Source organism: Scyliorhinus canicula, chromosome 18 (assembly GCF_902713615.1).
Source record: "Scyliorhinus canicula chromosome 18, sScyCan1.1, whole genome shotgun sequence".
Lineage (NCBI taxonomy): Eukaryota > Metazoa > Chordata > Chondrichthyes > Carcharhiniformes > Scyliorhinidae > Scyliorhinus > Scyliorhinus canicula.
The window spans coordinates 46,016,561-46,029,684 of record NC_052163.1 but is presented as its reverse complement, the minus strand read 5'-3'; the positions used below and the strand labels follow the sequence as shown (position 1 = coordinate 46,029,684).

The 13,124-nt window shown below is 44.4% G+C and overlaps 1 protein-coding gene across 1 annotated transcript in view; it reads right to left on the bottom strand.

The window, feature by feature from the left end:
- The window catches only part of LOC119953382 (heparan sulfate glucosamine 3-O-sulfotransferase 3A1-like), a 175,986-nt gene extending 163,685 nt beyond the window's left edge, over positions 1-12,301 (bottom strand). The window contains exon 1 of the mRNA XM_038777595.1: positions 11,400-12,301. Within this exon, the coding sequence (XP_038633523.1) occupies positions 11,400-11,926 (527 nt within the window). The 5' untranslated portion in view covers positions 11,927-12,301. The remainder of the gene's footprint in view (positions 1-11,399) is intronic.
- Between the last annotated feature and the right edge of the window lie 823 nt (positions 12,302-13,124).

The following is a 13,124-nucleotide window of genomic DNA, read 5'->3' as shown; positions in this document are numbered from 1 at the left end:
AGCAAGAGAGCCATGGTGGTTGTTGAGTTGCAGAATTCAAGTATAAAAAAAAGCAGCTTTCATTCAGTAAAACGCTGAGCGGGTATTTGCACCCACAGAAGAGATTAGAGAAAAATATATTTATTTTAATACTGTAATCCAATATATTTTAGTAATCGGCAATCACCTCAAATTTTGACCCCTGAAGGATAATTCATTCTCCAGGTTCCAGCACAATAGAGAAGAAATGAGCAGTTGATTTTACGGAAGTTAATTTCTGGCCTAAATTCCTGTAGAACTGGATCACCCACAGCTGTTGCGTGACTCTAACTGCTTTGGGAGGGGTAGAAACTTAATCTTGTGATCATGAATAAATTAAAGGTGTACTACGTTTAATAGTATTTATGGAAAGTTGCTTTCACAGGTCATCAGGTAAATGAATACAGGTGCACATTGGATGTGGAAAAAAAAGTGTAATGAAAAGTTTTGGACCGATTCAAAACTGAATATTTCTTTTTTTTAAATATTGGCCTAGATTTTGCTGTGAGCAGCAAATGAATCACTTTGGCCATTCAGCTCACCTCCAGTTATGCAGAGACTATTAGCGGGCTTGTCAGCAGAGATTTCCAATCTTCTGGCGTCTGTTTGAAATCAGCGCCCTCTAAAGGGCATCTGGAGCACCTGTGAGCAGGAAAGCTGATCAACAAATTTGATTAGTAAGTCCTCAATGGGATGGGTGGACAGCAAAGTGGGAAGTGGAAAACAGGAAATATAAATTATATCTAAAGACTTGTATAGGCAGCTGAAAAAAAGATTGGAGGCTGACAAAGGGGATTGAGAGAAAAACAAATAAAACCTTTTAAAAATGTATTACAATGTTTTGATTTTTGTAGCATTCTGAAATATGAGGTTTGTTCTGAGGGAATGAGACTCCACACTCATAAAATTACATGTACAACACCAACATTTGTTTTTGTCTTTCGAGTTACAACGGTGGGCGGTCAGCCCAACACCACACCATCACATTAATTTCTGCACAGCTTTCACTGGGGAAGACTGCAACAGAACAGAATATGAAGAAATAGGATATCAGTGACAGCAACTTACAGATTTCCTCATTTAACTGTACAAGTGTGGACTCCAAAATTCAGGCCAGTTTTGCCCTGCAATAAGGATGCATGCAGAGAGTCTGTTTCAATTTGTCCATCAAATTCCAGTCCATTAATTTATTGCAGACTCCCAACTGAAATTACCCTGTGTGTCAATATATTAATTATACCTCAGGACTAATGCATTTCTGTTCATTTCAATGCTCATATTACATGAATGTACACGTTGCAGAAGCAGCATTGATGAAATGGAAAGGACAAGGTAAGGAAACAAATAGCTTTCTTTTCACAGATTCTAATTCACACGGAATTTGTAAGAGGTTTGCTCTCAATTTGGAAGGACTGTACAAACAAGCTTGTTCTCTTTATTTGGATTTCTATTTAAGGTACAAATAGGCACATCTGGTTTGGCGGAATGAGAGCAGAAATTATTTTTCCTCTGAAATTAATCACACAAAGTGAAACAAGAGTACCACAAACCACACTGCTCTTAACTTTGTATATGCGTTTCTGTCTCTAAGTATATCTATGCATAGTGCAGCTGGTGAAACTTCACATAACAGAGCTGGAATAGGTCATCGTGTCAATTCATGCTACAAATGTGATGCTGATGCCGTGTCAATTTGGGTGCTAAAAACACACTAAATACATAGAGCCGGATTTTCCGGCCTCTCCCTGTCACATGTTTTCCAATGGCGGAGGCAGCCCATCATGCCACAGGGGGACCGCCATCGGTTGGGGGGGGGGGGGGGGGGGGGGGACACAGGGGCGGGAGGGCGGGGGGAGGGGAGGGGGGGTGGATGCTTTTAACAGGGCCAGAAGATCTCGCCAGTTGTATAGGCTCAAGCAAATGGTCAGAGAACTGATGTGACCTGAATGTGAACATCACCTGGGAGAGGCAGGTGCACACTGGTATTATTATGCATTACCTGCTCCAAAATGCCCTAATGCCACCTGCTGCACACATACATGAACCTATGTAGATGTTGCGGAAACAATATGAATTAAATGGAAAGGACAGCAACAATCACTCACTTGATAGAGTGCCTTTAATGTACAACAGTCTCACAAGGAACTTCACAGACGTACTTGGTGCAGATCAGCCAGAGCAGTCGCCTACATTCCCAACAGAAAACTACCCTCATTACCTAAAAGGATGAACAAGATGACACAAAATATAACACCAAGCCACATGAGGAGATGTTAGGTCAGATAACCACAATCTTAGTCAAAGAGCTAGGATTTTAAACAATGTCTAAAAAAAGGAAAGCAAGGTTAAGAAAGGAAGGGGTTTATGAGAGAATTCCAGAGTTTATGGCCAAGGCAACTGAAAATATAGCCAGCAATGGTGGAGGGAGACTGAAAGAGATTAAAGAGATATGTAGAGACGAGGTCATGGAAGGATTTGAAAACAAGGATGAGACTTTTCCGATCACAATGTCGTTTGACTGGTAGCCAATAAGATCCGTGATATGGGAAGTGGACATGATGTGAGTTAAGACTGGGGGACAGAGTTCTGGTGACTTCAAATTTACAGAGGGTAGAGTATGGAAGGGCAGTCAGGAGTGAATTGAACACTCAAGCTGAAAGGTAATGAAAGGATGAATGAGGGTCTTAGGAGAATAATTCAGTAGCTGAGATGGGCGAAGTTGGGTGTTGTTATAGACCTGGAAAAGGAAGAAGGATGGAGTCAGGAGTTAGGGAACAAAGTTTGGAGCGGGGATTGAAAGCAATGGCATCAGTCATCCCAGTGCTGAGAATCTATTTTGTTTTCATGGAACTGGCAAGGGTCATATTTGCTGCCCATCCCCATGAAATGATCATGCAATATTGCCGATGTGTCCTCATCATGTTTGCACAAGGTTTATGGCTTTTGCTCCCATGTGGTGGAAAGATAAGAATAGACTCTTGTTGTGGGGGCCAGCATTCATTTATCTGCAATGGGTGAGCTGCCTCTGGAGTATGACAGGCACAACTGAAGTCTTATCTCCAGATTCAAGCTCTTGCTAACTGCTAGTTATCTGTCTGAAAATGGGCCAACAAACATTATTTTCTATATAACGATAAAATTGGTCTTGGAATGTATCACCAAATAGCCCATTTTACACCCTATACAATTTTCTTTTCCATTTGCAATTGTCCATTTTACGCTATTACTCAAGAACAATTTTGCCCCCATACTGTCCACATTGTCAATTTAAAAATAGCATCATTCTTACACAGAAACTGGCAGTATAAATAAGCCTGAGGCTTCCTGTTATTGAAATATTTTGAGAATGCAGGCAGCATTAAAAATAGAACACTGGATTTATTAAAATGTGAAATCTGCAAACTATTGGCACTCAGCATTAGTGTTCCAATATGGTGTGCCATGAAGCAGGAAGCATTATGAGTTTTACAATGCGGGAGCCTCTCCAATACCTCCTGAGTTGAACGACTTCACCTCTATGAATTGAAGCATGGCCTAATGAGCAAAGTAGCTCAGAGTTACTCAACTGACAAACATGTTTGCGGCCTGTTTATAAGAAGAGCCTTGGTGAGTTGCTGCAGTGCATCAGGTAGATGGTGGTGGAGGCAATCAATGTTGAAGGTGCCAATCAAGTGGGCTGCTTTATCCTGGATGGTGTCAAGCTACTTGAGTGTTTTTGGAGTTGTACTCATCCAGGCAAGTGGAGACTATTCCATTGTACTCCTGACTTGTGCCTTATTAATGTTAGTCAGGCTTTGGGGGTCAGTAGGTCAGTGACACACCGCAACATCCCTAGGTCGGAATTCTCCGCTCCCGGGAAAAATCGGGAAGGCCGTCGTGAACTCGGCCGAGTTTCACGACGGCATCGGAGGCCGCTCCTCTCACCGTATTCACCCCCACCCGGGGGGCTAGGAGCAGCACTCTGTTATTCTCGGCGGCCGGGACTTGACACTGCGTCAAGTCGGCGCGCCGAGAATGACGCGATGGCGGCGCCTATGTGATGTCAGCCGCGCATGCGCAGGTTGGCCGGCTCCAACCCACGCATGCGCGGCTGATGTCACGACGGCTGACGGCTCAAACCCGTGCATGCGCGGTGGTCGTCTTCCCCTCCGCTGGCCCGCAAGACGTGGCGACTTGATCTTGCGGGGCGGCGGAGGGGAAAGAGTGCGTCGCTTTGAGACGCTGGCCCGACGATCGGTGGGCACTGATCGCGGGCCAGTCCCCTCCCGAGCACGGCCGTGGTGCTCACTCCCCTCTCCGCACCCCACAAGCTTCAAACGTGCCTTTGGCGCCCATGTTCACAACGGCAGCGACCAGGTGTGGTTGCCACCGTTGTGAAACGGTCACGAACGGCAGGCCGCTCGGCCCATCCGGGTCGGAGAGTCGCCGTGAAAAACGGCGACTGCCGATTCTTCCGAGCGGGGAGTGGGAGAATTGCGGGGGGCGTCAGGGGGGCGTGAAATGAGACACCCGGCCCTCCCGTGATTCTCCCACCCGGCGTGGGGAGCGGAGAATCACACCCCTAACCTCTGGCCTGCTGTTGTAGCCACAGTACTGATACGAGCTACAACACAACACCAAACAGCATAGTGATAGACAGAGCAAAGTATTCCACAACCAATGGATCAGATCTAAGCTCTGCAATTCTGCCGCATCCAGCCGGTAATGGTGGTGGACAATTAAACAAGCACCAGGACAAGGAGGCTCCATATATATTTCAAACCTCAATGATGGAGGAGCCCAGCACATCCGTGCAAAAGACAAAGCCAAAGCATTTGCAGCAACATTCAGTCAGAAGTGTCAAGTGGGTGATTCAGCCTAGCCTCCTCCAGATGTTCCCAGCATCACAGGTGCCTGTCTTCAGCCAACTTGATTCACTCCATATGATAACTGTGCTAATCATATAATACTGTGGTTATAAGAGCAGGTCAGAGGCTAGGAATCTTGCGATGTGTTATCACCTCCTGACTCCCCAAAGCTTGTCCAAAATCTACAAGGCACAGGTCAGGATTGTGATGGAATATTTCTCACTTACCTGATTGAGTGCAGCTCCAACAATACTCAAGGAACTTGACATGATTCAAAACAAAGCAGCCCACTTGATTGGCATCCCTTTCACAAACATTCACTCTCTCCACCACTGACTCACATTGGCAGCAGTGTGTACCATGTACAAGATGCACTGCAGCAACTTACAAAGGCTCTGTAGACAAACCCACAACCTCTACTACCTAGAAGGATAAGGACAGCAGACGCATGAGAACACCACCACCTGGAAATTCCCCTCCAAGCACTCACCATCCTGACTTGGAAATGTATTGCTTTCCTTTACTGTTGCTGGGTCAGTATCCCAGAACTCCCTCCCTAATGGCACAGTGGATGTAACAACCCCATATGGACTGCAGTGGCTCAAAAAGACAGCTCACCAGCACCTTCTCAAGGACAATGAGGGATGAGCAATAAATACTGACTTGGCAGTGAAGCCCATTCAAATCCCTTGAATGAATAAAATCAATATGTCTGGTTCTTTTCAGTTTCTAGTCAATGGTAACACCATGGATGTTGATAGTTGGATATCCAGCAACGGTAATACCATTGAATGTCATGGGGAGATGGTTGGATGCTCTCGTGTTAGAGATGGTTATTGTCTGGCACTTATGTGGCATGAATGTTACTTGCCACTTATCAGTCCAAGCCTGAATGTTTTAATTTTACTGCATCTGGGCACAAGTTGCTTCAGCGTGTTAGAAGTTGTAAATTGTGCTGAACATTGTGCAATCATCAGCAAACATCCCAACTTATGACCTTACGATGAAAGAAAGGTCATAATGAAGCAGCTGAAAATGGTTGCACCTAGGATCTTACCCTGAGGAACCCCTGCACTGGTGTCCTGGAACTGAGATGATTGATCTCCAACAACCACAATGATCTTCCTTTGTGCGAGGTATGACTCCAACCAGAGGAGAGTTTTCCCCAGGATTCTCATTGACTCCAATTTTTCTCCCTAATGCCACACTCGGTTAAATGCTGCCTTCATGTCAAAGGCAATCACTCTCACCACACCTCTTCAAGTCAGCTCTTCTATCTATGTTTTGCATTAAAGCTATAATGTGGTCGGGGGCTGACTAATTCTGGCAGAATCCAAAAGAGCCATCAGATTATTGCTGAGTAAATGCCACTTGAATGCACTGCCAACGGTGCCTTCCATCACTTTGCTGATGATCAAGAGTAGACTGATGGGTCTGTAAAGGCTGGGCTGGATTTGTCCTGCTTTTTGTGGAGACGACATACCTCAGCAGCTCACCACAATGCCGAATGGATATCACCTGTAGCTGGACTAGAACAGCTTGCCTCAGGTTGAAGCTAGTTCTGAAGCACATGTCTTCAGTACAATTGCCAGAATATTGACAGGGCCCATAGTCTTTCAAAAATCCAGTGCTTTCAGCCATTTTTCGATCTCATGTGGAGTGAATAGAATTGACTAAAGACTATGCTGTTGGGGACCTTTAGAGTAATCTGAGATGGATTATTCACTTTGCGCTCTGACTGAAGATGATTGCAAATGCTTAGCCTTATCGTTGCACTGATGTGGTGGTTTAGCACAGTGGGCTAAATAGCTGGCTTGTAATGCAGAACAATGCCAGCAACACGGGTTCAATTCCTGTACCGGTCTCCCCGCACAGGTGCCGGAATGTGACGACTAGGGGCTTTTCACAGTAACTTCATTGAAGCCTACTTGTGACAATAAGCGATTATTATTATTATATTGTTCTCCGCACCCCCATATTTGAAAATGGATATATTTATAAAGCTTCCTCCTCCAGTTACTTGTTTACTTGCCCATTGTCATTCACAACTAGATCTGGCAGGGCTTAGATTTGGTCCATTGGTTGTAGCATCGCTAAACTCTGTAAATGCCGAATGTCAGTTTGCCAACAGGATGGAGATACTGGAAGCTCCACTTCAAAGGTAGAAAGGAAGATAAATGGGTCAATCAATGAGGCGCTTGTGCAACCTCTAGTGACCGACTCAGGAATGCCATTTGCATTTGACCACATGTTTCATAGGCATTCTCCCTGTTTGGGGAACAGGTTGACGATTTTTGGAAAACCCGAAGATTGGAAGCAAATTACCTATATCTCTAAAATGGGAAAATAAAATTGAAGTGTAACTCATGTTGTTCATTGCATTACATTTGCATCAAAAATAGCAGGAGCTCGCTTTAGGTAGAAATATTGGATTATTGGTTATCGGATATACTTGAACATGGCTCTTGGCATTGGTCAAAAACAGTTGACTGGACTGTTTTAGATAGAGGTCAGTGAGGACTTCACAGAGCTACCTCGAGGTCAAAGCCTGTGGCCACTTTGTGATAGCTTAAATCAAATGAAAAATTATGACACCAGAATTTTCAAGGTGTAAATGTTGATGGGATAGCATAATAACTGGAAGTAAAATCTGTGGTCAGATAGTTTGTATCCTGTGCAAACTTTTGAATAGATACCAATTTTCCATGGTGTTGTACATCGGGAGTGAACATCAAGTGGACCAAGGTTAATTTTTTTATTCATCCATGGGGCGTGGGCGTCGCAGGCTGTGCCAGCATTTATTGCCCATCCCTAATTGCCTTTGAGGGGTAGTTAAGAGTCAATTGCATTTCTGTGGATCTGGAGTCACATATCGGCCAGATCAGGTAAGGACGGCAGATTTCCTTCCCTAAAGGACATTAGTAAAGGACATTAATGGACAATGAATACCTGAAACAGAATGTGCAGCCAGTTTTCAATCCCATAATAAAGTCACACATGTTATCCTTAGTTTATATATAATTAATTATTCTGTTATTTATAGTTCAATCTCAAAATTATTGTGATTTACAAACTAGCATTGATTGGAGCACACAGCAAGGGGACTTAGAATCATATAATCCCTACAGAGCAGAAGGGGCCCATTTGGCCCATTGGCTCTGCACATACCCTTTGAAAATCCACCCTATTCCAACCCTTTGAAAGATCAGCCTACCTAGGCCCAATCTCCCACCCCACCTTATCCCTGTAACACCACCAAAACATTGGACACTTAGGAGTTGAGGAGGTGCAATTATAGTATGACTAATTTATATCATGAGCTATCATCAGAATTTATCATGGAAAATATTGACACAGATACCAGAAAGAGACTTTTATAGGCAGGAGGTATGCAGACAGACTATTTTAATATTTAGTGAAAGATGTTTTTAAAGCAGTGAACTATTGCCTCTCCAGAGAATTATAGAAACTTACTGCATGAAGGAGGCCATTCAATCATGCCTTTGAACAAATTATCCAATTATTCCCACTCCCCTTGCGCTTTCCTGCTCCTTTTTTGAGAATATGTCCAATTACCTTTTGCAACTTACTCTTGAATCTGCTTCCATAATTCTCTCAGGCAGTGCAGAGCATAACCAGCACTGCATTCAAATCTTTTCATTTCCCTTCTGGTTGTTTTGCCAATTAATTTAAATAACTGTCCTTTGGTTCTCGAGCCTCCTGCGAGTGTGAATATGTTTTCTAGCCTTTTTTTATTCTTCACAGCCAACTCCAATCCAGATTCATGCTAATAATTCAGGTATTGCAACAAACAAAACTGTCTTCGAAAGTTAATTATGCATAGCAGTTTATAAAAGAAATGAAAGCAGTATTGAGGATGTAGAAAACATAGGATGTAATTTATATTCCATATTCACTCCTTAACAAACTCAAATGGGTCTTTTTCTTCCTCTCTTCTTATCTTAAAAAAAGCCTAATCTAGTCCTAACAGCAACCTCTTGGTTGAGGTGTTCATGTTGTTTGTGCATGTTGCAAACATCAAAGATCACAGTGAATGATTCAGGTATGTGTAAAACTTATCACTTGGTTCTCACATGGGTCAGAGCATTTAAAAAAGCACACAGGAATGAATGAGTACATATTTAATGCTAATGCAATTTTTAAAACTTCTGTATTTAATCTATCGACAGCAAATTCATTTAATTTCAAAATTGGAGAACTCTTTAAAAGAAAATTATTAATTAAAAGTGAATGAGTTAAATGAAACCTAAAAATACTGGTAAGTACAGTTTGATTTGGAGCACGGAGAGAGAAAGGTTCTGTAAGCTTATTTGCTCGATTGTTTTGTAAAGTTTTTTTAAGCCAAAGATAATGTCAGCTGTTAGGTTTGAATCAGAGTTCTCCCACTTCCAACTTTATCCCCATCTAGCAAGATCATAGCTCCTATTAGCCTGAAGATAAAATGGAAAAGGACTATTTATTTTGCTCTCCTGGCACATAATCCTTGCAGGTAGAATAATATATTTTGCGTTTGAGGCAGAAGGTTTTTATGAGATTCTACAGCAAGCATCGACCAAAATCTATGCCGAAGTCCAAGTTTCATTACTGCAAAGGAAGATGGCATGCAAGATATGACAAGGCCAATTCTATTTGAAACCTTTTAGAGTTTTATCTAGTGCTCTATCTCTCCATGTAACCACTTCATGACACTGAATTCAGACTTTAGCAAGTACAAGGGTTTGATTTTTAATTCATGGTTGGGAACAGGTCTCCCCAAATAATTTCAGGGGCTTGACCCTATGTTGCAAGTGCATCATGATGCAATCTTCAAATACAAAAACCCCTGATTGGGTGGGGGGTAGGTTCAGTGCTCAATTAGAGGGCAGCGTGTTACAAGGAGGCAGGACAGGATCAGCAAAGGCAGAAGGCAGCCATGGTTAGGTGGTTGTTTTGATGGGGGCAAATGCAATGAGCCGAAGGGTCTATGACTTTATGTGTGCAAATCATTATTAATCTTTAACTTTACACCTTTATTACCAAAAGAATAAATTATTTACCACTTACGTAGTTGCACTTTCCATATTATGATCAGGGACATTTAGATGGCGAGCTTGCATAAAGATTTTTTTCCCCCCAATTTGTCAATGTTTTTGATCAAGTAGTTCGTTTTGGTGATATCATCAATCCAGTATGTAGGAGGAGTTGGGAAGTTTGGTATTGTCAGGGCCTGAACTCAATTTAGTAAATGCAATCCTTGACTGAGGAACCTTCAAAGATGTTGTAAGAAATCAGTATGAGCAGTAACTCCCTCACATCCAATCCTTCTCACCGCCGAATATTAATCACTCGTAACAGTCGAATTGGTAACTGGAAAATTCCCCTGTTCTACTTTTTAAAAAAACAATATGTCAAAAAATCGACGGGATTTACTGTAAAGCTTTTCTTTTGGGATGTTGTGGAAGTTAAATAGTCCCACTGATCCGTAAAAGCCAACACTGCTGGCTAAATAACTGGGTAGAGCAGGTTTGGGGAGGGAGGAAGGGATAATAACAGCGACTGTATAAAACTCTGATTGAACAGCATTGCTGTTACTCTGAAGGAGATTCCACAACACGAATCTTGTTAATTTCACGTTCCAAATTATGATGGATACATTCGAGCCATCCTATAACTTGTATTTCAAAAAGAGTCATGCGAAAGTCAACTGGAGAGCGTATGGCTACACAGCCACAGTCCTTGTAGGACTGGAGCGCATTTTGTAAGCCTGGGTCTTACCACTTTATGAGTTTCAGCATAATGATCACCTATACCCCTCTATTAAAGCTCTGTTGTGTAAACTAGCCACTACTAGCCCGGGAAAGGAAACTTCTGCGTTTAATGTTGCTGAAAATGTATCACTGAGGTCTCAATAAAAGTACTTGTACTGGGGGGGGTGCTGAGTGGGGGGAAAAGGGGTGAGGGGTACGGTTATTTCACACCCCTCTCTCCCCAAACCCGTCTCTGCAGATTCTTTTAGCTACCTTTTGTGGACGAGTCGGAATATTTTCAATGGATTCTATCACAACAGCCTGACTGCCCACACCCAGGCCTCAGTGATCCAAGGATCATAATTGAGCAGATGCTGACTAAAACGTTGGCACAAAATGCTCTACCGTGAGGTCATTACCGAATGGAGCCTCACAGAAAGCCCCCGGTATATTAGGAAATTATTTTCTAACACAAAAGTCTCCGTGCAAAGGGCAATGAACGAGTGAAGAAAGAAACGCGACGCGCAACAATTACAATCAAATAGTGTCGCACAAGATTCATTGAAAGTTATGACAAGTATTATTACAGAGAAAATGCCTACTCGCCATGTACACCAGCGTGTGTTTGTACATTAAGTGTGTAAAAACATCCTGTACTCCGGGAGATAATTGCTCAGGAACGCTTTAGCAGGAACTTCGAATCAACAAGTGTTTAGTGATAAACTAATGTGTGTGTGTGTTGTTCGTGTCCGCTCGGTGTGATGCCCCTCCCAAAAAAATCCTTTACCTGTACCAGCGCAATCCCTCATCGTAGTGTCTGTCGAAGAAATGCGGCTCTGCCCCCACCGCCCGGACGTCGGGATGGACCCGGACAAATTCGAGCAGAGCCCGGGTGCCTCCCTTCTTCACCCCGATGATGATGGCCTGCGGGAGCTTCCTCGCCCCGTCGCCGCTGAAGCTCAGGGTGCTGGGCGGGTTGCCCGCCAAGAACCTGGCGGTCCCCCCTCGCTGGTTGAGATTGAAGGGCTGGAACTGCAGCCTCAGGTCTCGGAAGTACCTTTCGCCCTTCCAGTAGCCCCCCTGCGCCTGGAGCTTGTGCAGGAGCCTCTTCCTACGGAGCGCCTGCCAGCCAGCCAGGTCCGCGGCCAGGTACTTGCCTTGTGCTGAGACGCGCAGCGGGCTGGGCATCGTGTGGCAGAGATCCGACAGATAATACAACAAGTACAGGGACATCAGCAGCACACACAACATGACCACGATTTTCCGGTAGACCTTCGTGGGCAGAGCGTCCGAAAAGACTGTGCTTTGTGCCATAACGTGTAGCAGTCCCCAGCACAAGAGAATTCCATACTAGGCAGTAGCCATGTATCAGCTTAACAGAAACATTTTATTTGAGTGTTGTGTGTGATCCTTTCGTGTGTTTGCTTAAGTCTGATGTGTGGATTAAATTGGATGCCACTCGTTCTCCCAGTATGTGTTTGGGTGGGAGGAGGGGGGTTATATCCTTCGAGCTTTACTGTTCCCGTCTTCAGCTGCCCGCCACTCATTTACTTTCTGGCACATTTTTGTTCCCCCACCCCCCCAGTCAGCTCATTCTGTTGTCACGGTGCATTTTTACTCGCCTCTTTGATTCATCCCCGACTTTCCAGCCACAGTTCCATCCAGATCAATGTGGCAAAAGTTCCCCTGTGTATGTGTGAGAGAGAATGATTGACCAGCCACCCAGGCCAATCACAATCTCCGTACCCTCTCCGGCTATCCTCCAATGGGAAGGTTCCTACAATCTCCCGTCCAATCAGAGTGTAGACTGGGGGCGGGGCCAGTGGACGGGGAAATTGAAGCGAGCAGCGCGCCGATGACTGGATGGAGCTTCCCGGCTCTTCAACCCGGGCGGTCTTCACTCCGCTCCCAGTGCCCCCCCCCCCCCCCCCCCCCACTAGAACATCTCCCCTGTCCACCGCCCAGAGAGGGCAGCTTTCCCGAGCCGGCTGTACAGATATTGCTCTATCTGTGTAACATTTTGAGAGTGGAGTAAGGTTTTTTATTTAAATACGGAAACGGTCCAGAATGTAACTCGGGGCTGATCACAGCAACTTCATTGCAGCGTTAATGTATGCCGACTTGTGACAATAAAGATTATTATAGAAGGCGCTGTGCTTTTTTCAAACTGGGTTTGTAGAAGTCCCTATCACTCCCCCCCCCCCCCCCCCGCCCCATAGCTCCGATAAGCCTGCCATCATTTAAGGAATATTTTAAAAATAAATAAACCCCCACACCGCTGTCTGCGGTGGTGTTATTACTCAAAGTCCCATGTGAGGCAGGTTAGGAGCCTTTCACCGCCAAGTATGTTCACATCACTTGAGTGTTACACCATGACAGGATTGCTTCCCTCAACCCAGTACAGTAGTGGCCACTGATTTCAGCTCCAGTGGTTTGAGGGGGTGAAGTGAGAGAGCCCGGCCCCTTCCCAACATTCAAACTGAGGCAGGAATGAGCCGCTGTCCCTCCTTTG